Source organism: Chrysemys picta, chromosome 8, assembly GCF_011386835.1.
Source record: "Chrysemys picta bellii isolate R12L10 chromosome 8, ASM1138683v2, whole genome shotgun sequence".
Taxonomy (NCBI): domain Eukaryota; kingdom Metazoa; phylum Chordata; order Testudines; family Emydidae; genus Chrysemys; species Chrysemys picta.
The window spans coordinates 87,643,096-87,658,459 of record NC_088798.1 but is presented as its reverse complement, the minus strand read 5'-3'; the positions used below and the strand labels follow the sequence as shown (position 1 = coordinate 87,658,459).

The window sequence follows — 15,364 nt, the reverse complement described above, 5'->3', positions numbered from 1 at the left end:
TACAGAATGCCCACCAGCAGTCAAGAAATCAAACAGTACTTGTAAATGCACATCAAGCACCACAGAATTCCTAGTCTCAGGAAAACACCCAACCATGTCTACAAGTGTACAACAAGCACCACACAGTTCATAGCAGCAGGCAAAGCTGCTTTTTCCATACCCCTGAGACGTAGCTATGCCGATATAAGTTCCCAGTGGAGGCCAGCCCTTAGTTAAGTAGGAGTCAGGTGAAGTCTTGCCTAGCACAGCTCTAAGGATGGAATTCAAACTGGTCTGGGCTCAGGCACCTCTTTATTTCTGCAATCAGTTCTAGAGCCAGGGCCGGCTCCAGGCACCAGCTTAACAAGCAGGTGCTTGGGGCGGCCAAGGGAGAGGGGCGGCACCTGCAGCAATTCGGGGGCGGCAGGTCCCTCACTCCCTCTAGGAGCGAAGGACCTGCCGCTGCTGATCACGGCTTTCCCCCCTCCCACCCCCAATTGCCGCTACCGAACGCGACTTTTTTTTTTTGCTTGGGGCGGCAGAAATGCTGGAGCCGGTCCTGTCTGGAGTTAGTGCCCGAGTGGTTAATGAAATGAGAAATACAATGGGAAGTTTGTCTCCAGAGCTCTGGAACCACCATGTCAAATTTAGTAGTAAGGGGGTAATATTGACTCACTTTGCACCAGTGTTAGCCACATACTTATTAAATGTATTTCATTGTGAAGAACCCATCTATATAATGGCATCAAAATGCATTTCTATGGTGAACTGGCACCATACAGTTTGGTCAGTTGTGACAACATTAACAGAGTAAGAGCAGAGCAAGGTACTTTCCCCTCTTCTTCAAGAGAAGGAGCATCTGGATTTGTAGTCAAGAAAAAGCCTGATAAACAGTGAGGGATTTATTCCAGTGGAGGTATCTGCTTCTTAGACTTTCCCCACATATCAAATATCAAAGATCTCCTCTTCCACCCTTCCTTCGCCATGTTCCTCTTCCACCCTTTCTCCCAATACTACAGGTATTAATGAAATATCCAGCAACTGACTCAATACGAGCAGAAGATTTAGCAGATTATGTGATGGTTGAGGTAGTAAACCACTGCTCAAGAAAGCAAAATGGAATTCATCAGACTGGCTTGTTTAAAAAAAGAAATATTTCCAAGAAATACTCCTATCATTTCTCAACAAATGTACCAACAACCTGGGATGCTTGCTCTCATAACAATTTGTTTTTCTATAGCGTTACATCAATGTAACAACTGTCAAAGCAGTCAATTTAGATAGCAACAGGGCACTGATCATTAACATATGAATAGCTATTTTACACATATACAGAATGGTTTTAGTGTGGACAAAGTTTACAGTAGTATTCTTGGGATCCCTCTATCGTAGGGTTACCATACGTCTGGTTTTTCCCGGACATGTCCGGCTTTTCGGCAATCAAACCCCCGTCCGTGGGGAATTGCCAAAAAGCCGAACATGTCCGGGAAAATGCCAGCCGGGCACTTCCCCTCCCGCGGCTGCTCTGCTCCTCCCCTGACTCTTCGGCTCTGTTTAAGAGCCGAGCTGCCCGAGCGCTATGGGCTTCAGGCAGCCCCCTTGCCTCCGGACCCCAGCCGTCAGCCGGGCACTTCCCCTCCCGGGCTCCGGCGGCGCAGGGTCCGGAGGCATGGGGGCTGCCCGAAGCTGGTAGCGCTGGGGCAGCTTGGCTCTTAAACAGAGCCAAAGAGTCAGGGGAGGAGCAGAGCCTCCGGCCGCGGCGGCTCTGCTCCTCCCCGACTCTTGGGCTCTGTTTAAGAGCCCAGCGCTACGGACTTTGGGCAGCCCCCATGCCTCCGGACCCTGCGCCGCCGGAGCCCGGAGAGGGAAGTGCCCGGCCGGGGGCGCAGGGTCCGGAGGCATAGGGGCTGCCCGAAGCCCAAGTGCTACCGGCTTCACGGTTTGCCGGGCAGCCTCCAGACCCTGCGCCCCCGGCTGGGCGCTTCCCCTCCCGGGCTCCAGCTGCGCTGGGGAAGCGCCGGCCGGGGGCGCAGGGTCTGGGGGCTGCCCGGCAAACCGTGAAGCCGGTAGCGCTCGGGCAGCCCTTTTTGTGTGGCTGGGAGTGGGAGGGAGGAGGGGGCGGAGTTAGTGCGGGGAAGGGGCGGAGTTGGGGCGGGAAATGGGCAGGGCCAGGGCCCCATGGAGGGTCCTCTTTTTTTATTTGTCAAATATGGTAACCCTACTCTATCGTTTTGTGACAGGCAGAAATAATCCAAGGATAGCATCTCTCTCTCTCTCTCTCTCTCACCATTTGCTGATGACAGTGAGATTAAGAAAACCGATACTTGAAAGAAGACTGTTTCAATACTATGTTTCTTAAATGTAGTTGTGAAAGAAACTGCAACTATATTTGAAGGATGCTATTTAATCCAGTGGAAAGTTGCCTAAACCTACATAGGGCCAAAGCCAGGTCTGAAAACCAATAATAAAAATTCCCATAGTTTTTTCATATCAGAGAGTCAGCAACAAACAACAAGTCTTCAATTTTTTTAGTAATCTGTATGCTGTCTTTTCCTTTGCACTGGATTCTCAGATTTCTTATAACAAGAATCTCTGTGTCATAAGAAATACTGTAAGATTGTTGCCAATTAAGCAGCAGCAGAAATGCCTATAGTTTACAGGTAAGGAAAAAAAATCCTAGATAAGGTTACCTTAAAAGTTCACCCTCACAACAATTCAACTTCTTCCTGTTTTCTATCTTACTCAGCTGGGGGAGCGGTCCTAATTTTCTCTCCTCAAATTCAATTTCTGCATAGAGCATTAGCAAAAAAAAATCTGGGGTGAAAAGTTAACTCCTTTGTAACTGACACTATTTAAATAAACAATCCTCTTGTCAGGAAGTGTTTGGAGAATAGCACAAAGACCTCAAGGAGTTAAGGATCTTGTGTTTCTGTTCTTTTTAAGGGGAGAGGCACATATTCCTTAAATTTAACCTAAGCTACCTGTCTTCCCAACTAACTTTCCATTTTTGGCCAGTATTTCAATATTAAGTGAAGTCTGAATGCTTAGTTACAAAGGGCCTTCAAACTCAAGAGGGGACTCTACAATTGATGGCATGCTATTCCCTACTGAAACTAACTTTAGCTTCTGCACAGACTGCAGTGTTGTGCCTTTAAGTTACAAAAACATTTACAGAAGTGTTCTGGTAAGTGTTTCTACGATTAGACAGTTGGCAGTAGTTTAGTGAACAGGTCATTAAGGTTAAGAGTCAGATACTATGTTTATGAAAGCTTGTTAGTGGGTTACAGTTGATGCTTTTGGATTTTGCTGTCACAATACAGAGATTATGCAAACCACTCCCTAACCACCACCACCCAACCGGAGGAGGTAGAGATAACTGACAGGTCAATGACACTTCAGAAGGAACTAGCACAGCGGTGGGCAATCTGCAGCTCGCAAGCCAAAAGCAGCCCATCAGGGTAATCTGCTGGCGGACCACAAGACAGTTTGTTTACATCGACAGTCTGCAGGCACAGCCCCCCTCAGTTCCCAATGGCCGTGGTTCACCGTTCCCGGCCAATGGGAACTGCGGGAAGCAGCGCAGGCCGCAGGGATGTGTTGGCCGCTGCTTTCCGCGGCTCCCATTGGCCGGGAACAACAAACCGCAGCCACTGGGAGCCGTGGGGGGGCTGTGTCTCGTGGCCCGCCAGTGGATTACCCTGACGGGCCACAGGTTGCCCACCACTGAACTAGCAGGATGTGTTTGGTCAGAGGACAGAAATGTGCATGAAAATCCCTCCAAAAGACCATGTTTTACCCTTGTCTGCATCAGACTCTAGCTACGCTACTGCTATATCACTTCAAAGCTGTAATGTAGATGGGTTCTAACCATGTTAGGGGGACAGTCCAGGGTTTTAATCTTGTTATGGGGCCGCAATTAGATACGCTCTACACTTTTAGTAACTTTTAGCCTTATTATAACTAGGTCACCTATTTGTTACAGAATAGATGAGGCCTAAGTGGCAGAGAAACATTATTAACATAACTTAAAAAACTTAAATAACAGTCTTCCGGTTTCATTAAGCAAGTTTTATTGGTATTCCCCCACCCCTCATTTCTAACTAAGCAAAGTTCTAGAAGACTGTGGGGTTAGAGTCTCATAACAGACCTGGGTTCATCCCCATTGCCCTCATTTAAGCACAGGACTGGGAGGGACACTAAGCTATTCGTGTTATCCTTTAAACAGGAGGCCAAAATGCAGCTCTCTTGAAATTTAAGATCCCATGGCACTTTTTGACAAGTATACAGGCCAACATTCTCCCTCCTTCAACAGAGTCTAATAATGGATAAGGTTGTGTGCAAGATATTGTTCAACAAACTACCCTGGCTGTTTTGTGAAGTGTGCTACTCAAATGTCAATAGAACTATATAAAAATATGATTCTATGCAGCACCACCACCACTCTCCTACAATTGAAAGAGATGGCAGACACCTCCTTTTGAAGAGTACACAACTTGTTCTAAGTGGAGCACATCAGAACTTCCCATATCCAGTAAGTAATGACAATTACTGCATGTACCTACTGGTTTTAAAAATAGGTCAGACAAGCTCCATTTATTTAAAAGCTAGAAGACAAACTTATCTAGAAGACAAACTTAGAAGCACCTCAAAAAAAAAAAAAAATACTTTACTCATGCAAACATGTGGTTCTTGTCAACTGACTTCAAATGGCATTATTGGAAGAGGGATATTCCATGTTTATGTCTCTAAACCAGGGCTTAATTGTGCCAGGGCTAGCCAGGGTCGAGCCCCGGGCACCTCTGGTTGTTGCATCAGTTCTGAACGTAAAAAAAAATTGCTTGAGCCCCAGCACCTTTTTCATTACAAATTAAGCACTGCTCTCAATTCCACATCAGACTTGCAGATTAAGGTATTTTCGTAACTGACAGTCCTTTAGGGTATGTCTACACTACGAAATTAGGTTGATTTTATACATTCTATTGCGTATGTCCACACTAAGCGTATTAAGTCGGTAGAGTGCGTCCTCACTACCGTGGCTAGCATCGACTTACGCAACGGTGCACTGTGGGTAGCTAACCCACAGTTCCCACAGCCACCCATTGGAATTCTGGGTTAAGCTCCCAATGCCTGATGGGGCAAAAACATTGTTGTGGGTGGTTTTGGGTACGTCATCAGTCACCCCTCCCTCCATGAAAGCAACGGCAGACAATCGTTTCGTGTCAAACACCAGGGCGATTAGAAGAGCACAGCAAGGCATGCTGCACATCAGAGAGGCTGTGAAAACCAGTTTCATGACTGGCTAGGCTTCGGTGTGACAGTTGTGTGTGTTTCTCCTTGATGCAAACCCACCCCCTTTGTTGATTTTAATTCCCTGTAAGCCAACCACCCTCCCCACTTTGAAATAAAGTAACTATTGTTTTGAAACCATGCATTTTTTTTTTAAATAAAGAAAGAGATAACCGACAAGGTAGCCCGGGTGGGATGGGAGAGGAGGGAAAGACAATGCCACATTGATTTTTAGTATGGCTACAATAAGCAAACTGTTTGAATGACAGCCTTCTGTTGCTTGGGCCATCCTCTGGAGTGGAGTGGCTGGGTGCCTGGAGCCTCCCCCTCCACGTTCTTGGGCATCTGAGTGAGGAGGCTATGGAACATGGGGAGGAGGGTAGGCGGTTATACAGTGGATGCAGCAGGGGTCTGTGCTCTTGTTGGCTTTCCTGCAGCTCCAACAGACACTTCATCACGTCCGTTTGCTCCCCCATTAGCCTCAGCATTGCATCCTGCCTCCGCTCTTCACGCTCACTTAATTCTTTCCTGGCCTCTGCCACTGAATGCCTCCATTCATTAAGCTGTGCCCTATCAGTACGAGAGGACTGCATGAGCTCGGAAATCATGTCATTGTGAGTGTGTTTTTTCCGCTTTCTAATCTGCGATAACCTCAGGGATGGAGAGGATAGGGAGAGCATAGAAACATTCTACGCTCTACGATTCTGGGGGGACTGCATGGTCACCTGTGCTGCTGAGTTCGCCACGCTGACCAAACAGGAAATTAAATTCAAAAGTTCCCAGGGCTTTTCCTGTGTACCTGGCTAGTGCATCGGAGTTCAAAGTGCTGTCCAGAGCAGTCACAATGGAGCACTCTGGGATAGTTCCCAGAGGCCAATACCATCGATTTGCATCTGCACTACGCCAAATTCAACCCAGCGAAGTCGAATTTAGCACTACTCCCCTCGCTGGGGAGGAGTACAGAAGTCGATTTGAAGAGCCCTTTAGGTCGATGGAATGGGGTTGGTTGTGTGGATCCATTCATTTTTAAAGTCAACCTAATGCGGCTAAATTCGACCTAACCCTGTAGTGTAGACCAGGCCTTAGACTAAGCCAGGCCTGTGGGGAAAAAAGAGTGTCAAGAGGAGTTCTTTCCAAAATTTAGTTAAAACTTGTAGTAGTTCACCTAGTATGCTACAGCATGGCCAAGCCAATAAAGCTAACATGAGTAAATCAAAGTCAGCAAATACAGGATCTGAAAACCACCTAGCTCTTAGATAGCTCTTTTAATCAGCAGACCTTAGAGTGCTTTACAAAAGGTGGTCACAGTACAATCATCCTCATTATACAAATGGGGAAACTGAGGCACATTGAGGGACATGTCTTGCCCAAGGTCAGCTAGCAGGCAAGTGGCAGAGTTGGAAACAGAGTCTAGGTTTAATGAGTCCTAATCCAGTGCTCCATCTACTAGAGATCACACTGCCTTCTCTTTATGTGAACTGGCAACTTCTTACCACTCACTTTCAGAGAAAAGCTATACTTTCATAATGTTTTCCCATTCATCCAGAGGGGAAGCTACCTCTGACCATGTATATCATGTTTTTCACTTCATATTTGTACTGTACTGCCAGATTTCTGCTCTCTGACAATGCCTTTCAATATACGCAGTTAAAACTGCAGACGCCACTGCTCAGACATTCAAAAATTTATTTTTTTTGCAGCCTACTAAAGACGACAGACAGGAGTTAGCACACTGTTCTTATGTAAGAGGAGGTATTTGTGCTTGAACGCACTCCACAGCAGGCATTTTTAATCATAATATTAAAAAACATTCTAATTTCAAAGGACAGTTTAATTGCTACTGTGTTTAAAAATCCACTACTTCATGTGTTCCATTTTGGTATTTTAGAGAGTGTTTCATTAAATTCTCCTTACTCAGTTTAAATTATTCAAATGCTCAGCAACTAATCTGAGGCAGGATCAGAGAAAGGAGTGTGAAAACTGAAATTCCAACTTTGAGGAAAGATGAAAGAAGAGAGATCATGAATAACCATGTACTTTATTAGGACACCTGTTCCTTTCAGCTCCATACATATGGTGCCATCTATACTATAAGCAAACTAAAGCTAGCAACCAGTAATGCTATTGTTACAACTTTCAAAAGCTGGAGTTTTTAAAGTGAACAGATTACATTTTTGTTGCTGGGCCGACAATCCCTTTAGAGGCCTTAACGCAATGGAGTTGCTCACTGCTGGTTATGCCTACTTTCATTTTACAACTGATTTAAACTAGAAGGGCATGTTAAAAAGCAAATATTAACATTTTTTCAGGTCATCAAGATGAACAGAAGAGATAAATTGCATCTCATAGACATGCTGGATCCCGGAAATCCTCCTCTAGATTTTGCTTTCAAGATCTGGAAAAGTTACATTGCTTTTTGCAATGTCCTAGCGCCTGCTACCGCCTTGGACAAAAAAAAAAGAAAAAAAAGAAAAAAAAGAAAACGCAATTGGCTGATTGACTTAGTTGTGATGTTTGTACAATGCTGAATTCAATTATCTGTGCCAAGCATCTGTAATTTATTGAAAAAGCACCTATCAAATAACATTAGGTAAGGAGTAAAAAGTACAATAGTGGATTTAAAAGGATACAGAATTGAAATGATGAAATTACTGTGGCCTCATTTTTAGTAAGGTCTTGCTTAATTAATAGAACAGGGAAGCCAAGTGTTTAAGGGATCCAGAGAATGTGTGTAAAGAACACAGGGAAACATTCCCCCCTATTCAATGGGAGAAAGGTGGGGGTGTTTTTACTGAAGAATGGGGACCATAAACCTGTTGCTTGTAGTACTTCCGACAACTTGTTTTATTACTATCAGGGTTATCTGTTAGTTGGGGGAGTAACTTTTACCTAGAGGAAATATCTATCCCCCCAGACACTGTAAAAATGTAAAGGCACAGAACTGTTTGTTTTCAGCAGAAGGCACCAGCTCTGTTCAACTATCCACCTGGCTGGAAAGCCCACAGACCACTCATTGGCAAAGCAATTAAAACGGCCTTTGAAGGATTAAGTTACAATACAAACTCTTAAAGCTTGCATGCTCAATGGGCTTTGTGAAATTCAGCCCTGCTCTTACTCACATTGCTTTGAGAAGCCATGTAAGAGGTGAATAAAGGAGGAAATACAAGCAGATCTACTGAGTACTTTTAAATTGTAGGAAATGTGCATATCCTGGAAGGAAGAAAACCAACATACCACAAACACTGGGGGTTGGAGGACAACTCAGAACTCTGTTTCCAAAACAAGCTCAGACCATGTTCTAAATAGATTTGTTTCTCTTTTTTAGCACTGTGTGCAAGGAAAAATGCTGACTTGCTATTTAAACTCTCTCTTTCTAGAGTACTTATTCCTGCTAAAGCAGAGATACAGGTTTACAAGAAGGCCAATTTCTGTGACATTCTATCCATTTGGTAGGTCCCAAAAACCTCTTGAAAACTGAATGACTTGAAATGCAAGTCGGCCTGCTAGCAGGATGTCCCTCCACCACTGACTACCACTGCACGGGCTCTAGGCTACCTAAAGGTCATCATGGGCAGGAGCACATACACTCAACCCACCTGTTACAGTACTGCTGATTAACAGGGTAGAAGAGAACACTGAAGACTGCAGGGCAGGCTCTGCCCTGCCTTCTACTCCACTAGTGCCCTTCCACCTCCTCAAACAGTCCTCCATGGCACAATCCTGCAAGGCTTAAGTGTTCTGACCCAGAGAAGCCATTAAACTTGTACTGTACTTTGACTTCAGATTAGTCATGTGCTTACAAGTGTTCTGGATCTGGCCAGAACACTCAAGACCTGCGTAGCCTAGCAAGATACATAGAAGCTACCTCCCGTAGCAACCACAGTACTGCTTCGTGACCAGCCAGCCAACGTAGAATGCCAACTCAAGGGATTTATTTCCTCTGATTTATGAGCACCCCATCTCTACAGCAAAAAGCTTCCCAGCACCTTTAAACCAATTTAAACTAGAAGACTTCAGGTGTGCTATGTACATCAGGTGCCTGCTGTCATTATGTACAGCTAACAAACATACTGCATGAAGGACTCCAGTCCATGCTGTAACACCGGCTTTCAGAGGCCCTAATTATCCTCAGAGTACAGTAATTTCAGGTTTTTGCACATTATGTACAGTATGGACAAAGATATATTATGACACCACCCTTACAAGTTTTTGTGGTTTTATACCCTCCAAAGGAAGGCTCAGTTAGGTTTAATATTAAAATGATCTCCACGTTTCTTGTTTTAAAACAAGTTAAAAATTTTCAGAAACTTTCCTTCAGCAATCCTTATGTTGCTGAAATGGGAAATTTCTTCTCTGCACTAAATACAAACTTTAAGTACGTTCTTCTCAAGAGGGGACAATCTGCCAAGAAATTTGCACCATAAGTCATGGGCTACATAAAGTGTATTTTTCCCTAGTGCCAAATACAACCTTTACTATAGTTTGTTTCTGTCTCAGACTCACCTGCTTAGACCAAGACTAATCGGTTGGTGTGTTCTTCCCTCCCCCTACACTCCATCCATGACCAGATTAACATGCTGGGCCAGACCACAGCACTGAAAGTGTTTAGAAAACCCCTCAGTAGAGATCAAGAAGAAAAAAAGCTTTGTTTTGTGGGCAACACCATCTGCTTTACCATTTTCTACAGCACAGCACCATAATATACCACTAGGTCTCTCAGCAATCTTGTAGTGATAGAAAAGCAAAATATTTATGCTTTTTTTGTTCTGTGCTGCTGTTGTAGATTTCCCCATCACTGAAAGCTAATTAGTTAAATGCACTGTATTCTTCCAGAACAAAATCAGAGGTGCTTCTTCTATTTGACTAGAAACATGCTAAATCCAATTACTTTATTTATTTTTAAAAAGGAAGGATTTCTTCTAAACTCCCTCCTCAAAAGCATGAGCAGGCGACAATCACATTCTCAATACTGCAGGGTTTACGAATCCCGCATTTAGATTTCTCTTTAAGGGAAATTTGCAATTTAAAAAAGAAAAAAGCCTGGGCTTGCATCCTCTTTTTTGCTTCTTTATTATGTATAAGGAAAGCCTGAAGTGTTTTGGAGGGAGGGGTTTATGGGTATTTTTTCCACTTTAATATCATATATATGAACTCATCTTGCTGGTTATGCTGAAGGACAGTCTGTTTTACTGTCTCATTTGTTTCAAGAATTCAAATTTCTAAAACGTTAAAGGCATTAACAAAAAGACTCAGCAAATTGTACACCGTGACAGTCCCTTTCTCTCTCAATACACTCATATTCTGAGCTCTCAAATATCATTTCATTCTTTAACCAGACTCTTCCAAGCTAGGCAGGACCTGAACTTCTAATGCAAGAACATAAATATGCACAGTTCAGGCCTTTCCTATAAAGTAGCAAAAGAAAAAGCCAATTTTCCCTCTTTTCAGCTTCACCTGAAAATTCAAACAACCAGGCTTATTCTTGTCATAGCAATTGGCATCTATGTGTACACATTAACAACAAAATTCTAGCATTGTAGGCTAGTCCAATGTAACTATGTCCCAAAAGTAGGCTGAAGTATGCACTTGCTAAAGACAAATTCTTAGCCACATATACAAGAGGTAAAACATGGCAAAGAAATTATGCAGGCCTCAGAAGAAATTGAGGAGGCAAATAGCATGGGTTTCAGTAAAAAAAGCTTTCTGACCAAACAGAATTTTCAGTGGACGTTGAAGTCTTTTGTCATGAAAATTAATGTGGTAAAACTCAATTGCCTAATAAGAGCCTATTATTTACTTTGTCAATTTCATAAGGAACTAGATGGCTGATACAGGAAAATTAGTTTTAAATAACTTCATAAACAAGTTGTTTTCTTTTGCAAGAAAAGAAACAGCTGTTGATCTAGCTTTACTTGCATCAATTATCCCCCCCCACCCCATTTCAGAATCAGAAGGACCTGTCCCTCAATGTGATAGCATGAGAACAAACAACCCACTTGCCAAGACCTGATAATGATTAAGTCACCTGATGTAATTTATTGTTGAATGCCTGCTGGAGAGACAAGAGTAGTAGAATATCCCAAGTGTTAATTTTGTTAAGGGTAACTTGAAAGGGAGTAAAGTGCAGATAGTTAATCTTTGCTGTGATCTCTCTTTCATGTTACCCAGCTAAATGCATTTAGCAATTCTTTAATGTTTGAAGTGTACCTAAGGAAATGCAACATGTAAATAGACAATGCTATTATTTCTAGCCTCTCAAAGCAAGAGCTTTTTTAAATTAAGAGAACAAAACAAAGCACAGCAATAAATCCCTTCAAATATCCCAAATATTGTTCATTTAGGTATTTTAATATCAAAGATTTTTTTCTTCTTTAGGAACACACGTGTAGATGCAGTACTAGCTTTATCAAAGCAGACAATTACAGCCAGCATTTGTACTGTTATCTCACAACTCCTCTGCAGTCTGCCAAGAAACAAGAGTCTGTAGTAAAATTGCCTCTCAACCTGTATTTGTTTGAAAACAAGTAGAGTTACTTCTTCAGACCTTAAAGATCTTTTGATTGTATGCAGCACAGCAACAGTATCCTCTTTTTATTTAACACACAGTATCATCACCAGCTTGCCTGAATTAAAACTGCTGAACAAAAGCCAGCAGATATTTTTAGCCTGTAATTTAGAGCCTACAAAAACCTATTTATGATTAAAGTATTTTATAGGACAGAGAGTGTTCAGTGTAGCTTCTTCTTTAATTAACTGAATTGATGAAGACAGTTACTTGAGAATTTAGAGCTTTAAAACATTTGTTTTCCTTATAATGCTTGAGGGGGGTACCAAAGCATTTTTGCTGAATCAAAAACAAACAGGGGAAGGCAAGAAAAGGGCATTAAAGTCCAACCTTCATTCTCAGAGTTTGATGAATGTCTGCTGCCAGCTCTCCTTTCCACCACTGCTCTTCCATCCTCATTCTTCCCATCCAAAGGTGTGGAAGAGAGGGATTTAGTAACTCTGCTGGAAAGGAAACAAAACAAATAAATCAATCAAGCAGCTTGTACAAACCAATCCAGTGCCATCAGTTTTTCATAGCTGTTTTAGTGTTAGTTACTTGCCATCAAATTGACAACACTCCCTAGAAATAAACCACTTGAAAAATCACTGTTCAGCTTGTTTCAAAGAGATAAAAATACAAGTTATTCAGGGTCATCATAAGGCCACCAAACTTCTGATCAGATTGTGACCTGTAAGTTTTGCCAGTTGTAGGACTTTGCCAAATCCTTCCAAAGGGGTTTTGCTCCAAAAACATTTCGGAGCAGCATTGTCCTCGGGATCACTTAAAAATTCAGAGAGCTTCTCCAATAGCAGAAGTGTTCCTTACACTGCTGCATCCTTCCCATAAACAAACCAGTGGTGCCTTTACCCTCAGACACCCTTATTCTCCCATTTTTAGGCTACCAAAGGCTTCCTTCTAACTGCCTTTTCCAGGTAAAGGTTTTTGTTTGTTTGTTTGTTTTAAATGGGGAGGGGAGGAGAAGGGGAGAGGACGGGGGGAGAGACAGAAAACGGGAGGAATGAGTCCCAGCTAGAGAAATCCCGGGGGACTTCTTCCCACCTGATGAAATCAGGGCAAGAAATGCCCTGTAATTGACTTTACATTAACTGGATCTAGCCCTTCCCCCAGCTGGTTGTGTAACGCAGTCACACTGGGGTTTTTAATACCCTTCCAATGTGCAATTCCAGCCTGCAGATTGTTGTTGTTTTTTCCCTTTTAATTAACAACGCTACACAACTTCAGGACCCTGAAAAATGCCATTTGTGTTACCTTTGCTGGCTGCCTCCTCTTTGCCTCACACACTCTGATCAGCAGCCTTTGTCCTACTCCAACATCCTGCTGGTGCTACTACAGCAGCAGTGCGAATACTGCAGCCAAGAGGGAAAAAATCAGACCCCAGTAGCCCCTGGCGCTAAAAGTCGGAGGGAAAGACGGGAGATGGATGCACACATCCCCCACCCCAGGGTGCACCACGCATGGAAAATAGACACTGGTGCCGCCGCCGCCGCCCCTCCCCCCTTTATAGCACCCAACCCCTCCAGCCTCCCGCGTTGTTCTCTTGCACCCACTCCCCGCAGCAAGCTACTGCTGCCGACACTCTATGGGAGCTCAGCAGCGCTCACGGGGGATTACAACACCGGCCGCGCACCACGCAGGCGCCATGCCTCCGCCCCGAAGGACTCTGGGGACTGTAGTTTCCTCCCCCCTGCGCGGTGAGGCTATGGGAAGGGGCAGGTGAGGCGTGGCTTGGCTCGGGCGGCGGGCGCCCCAGGCAGAGGGTGTCCCGCGGGAAGGCGGCGCATGCTGTTGGGGCTCAGGAGCCGGCTGTGCACGTGCTTGCAGCAGTGCTCTCCGCACCAGGGTCACCGAGCCCCTTGCCTGGGGGCGGGGGTGTATATGAATGTCTTATGCAAATCATGCGATGACCTAATGTACATATTCGCAAATAATGTGCATCTAATCCTACATTTTATGAAGGCATTGGCTTGACAGTCTGGGGAGTAAGGTCAGCAGTAGGGCTAGCTTCTGCCAGACCACTCTTTTGCCAGCCACAACCATTCAGAAGTCAGGGGTTAGCCCCCCTCCCCATTATGAAGTTGGCTGTAAAATCATGAGATTTTTATAATATAATAAAAATGTTGGGCTCTTTATATGCCTTCTGGTTTTTGAGACTTTAGGGCTCATGTTTTGGTGCTTTTGGGGGATGCATGAAGGCTAGAAACTCTTTCCCCCGCCCCCCCCAATGAAAGCTCAGTATGCAAGCAGGCATCCACTGTGAGACATACAATGCCCCATACACACATGACCAGACAGGGAGATAAGCATCTGTTACACCCTGCTTGAAAGGAACCTGTCTATGACATGTCACCTCCTGGTTACCTTCCTTAAGAACATAATTTTCAGTATAGATACACAGTACAAATAGTACTCCTTAGGTCAGTGGTGGGCAACGCCACGTGGCCCGTCAGGGTAATCCGCTGGCAGGCTGCAAGACAGTGTTTACATTGACCGTCCTCAGGCACAGCTGCCCGCAGCTCCCAGTGGTCGTGGTTCGCCATTCCTGGCCAATGGGAGCTGCGGGGACCAGTGCAGGCCGCGGGGATGTGCTGGCCGCTGCTTCCCATAGCTGCCATTGGCCAGGAATGGCGAACCATGGTCACTGGGAGCTGCGGGGGGCCGTGTCTGCGGACAGTCAATGTAAACAAACTGTCTCACGGGCCACCAGTGGATTACCCTGACGGACTGCATGCAGCCTGCGGGCCACAGGTTGCCCACCACTGCATTAGGTACTACCCATCCATACATTTCCCAGTGATTATGACCACCAATGGTCTACTGGCTCTTGGTAGAAACCTCCCACGTCACCCTTTAGTGAAATATTATGAATATATACAACTCAGAAGATAGATCCCTGTAAAACTCTATTCATCCCCTCTCCCAGTTGGTACCATGAGGTTCATGGGTCACACTGCTGATTAGTGCAAAGCATAGTGGTCAGTTTGTGATGGGAGAACTGGAACTGAGACCCTTCAAATTCAGCTCATATAAGGGCCACTAAATATCCATTAGATTAGAACATATTTTAGTCCCTGCTGAACTGGGCTGGGTTTAAAGTTGTAACCTCCAGATTAAAAACTCTGCAGTGCATTAGCACTGTCCTGAGGCATAAATGCTAATTTAAGAGGGAATCATAGATATAGATTTTTTTTTAAAAAAGCCCAGTATCTATGTATCTATCTATGTTAACAGAATATGAAGGTTGCAAAGTCAAGCACTCAAAATGGAGATGTTAGAATTAATGTTACGTATGGCAGCCTTAATTCATCATTTCCCTTCTCAATAGGTCTTTAATTCTATGATTAAATATTATTTTTCTCACATGATTCATCAGTTTGGTTTGAACCTGGGACCTTCAATATCACAGCATAGACACCTACTAATTAAACTAACTGAGCAACTGACAGCAGAAGTAGGTTATTAGCCTCTATTGGGGTCAGCTGATATAGTTGTGTCATCCTTTTCCAGTGTGTTACAAAACTGTTTGCTAGACCA

General features: G+C 44.1%; 1 protein-coding gene across 2 annotated transcripts in view; it reads right to left on the bottom strand.

Moving 5' to 3' along the window:
- The window catches only part of CCNJL (cyclin J like), a 48,245-nt gene extending 34,731 nt beyond the window's left edge, over positions 1 to 13,514 (bottom strand). Inside the window, exons 1-2 of one of the 2 annotated variants that reach the window (XM_005297996.4) lie at positions 13,082 to 13,514; positions 12,161 to 12,273 (exon numbers count right to left, since the gene is read on the bottom strand). In XM_005297996.4, coding sequence (XP_005298053.1) covers positions 12,161 to 12,238 — 78 coding nt within the window. In that variant the 5' untranslated portion in view covers positions 12,239 to 12,273; positions 13,082 to 13,514. The remainder of the gene's footprint in view (positions 1 to 12,160; positions 12,274 to 13,081) is intronic. The other variant, XM_005297997.4, reaches the window with a different exon arrangement.
- Between the last annotated feature and the right edge of the window lie 1,850 nt (positions 13,515 to 15,364).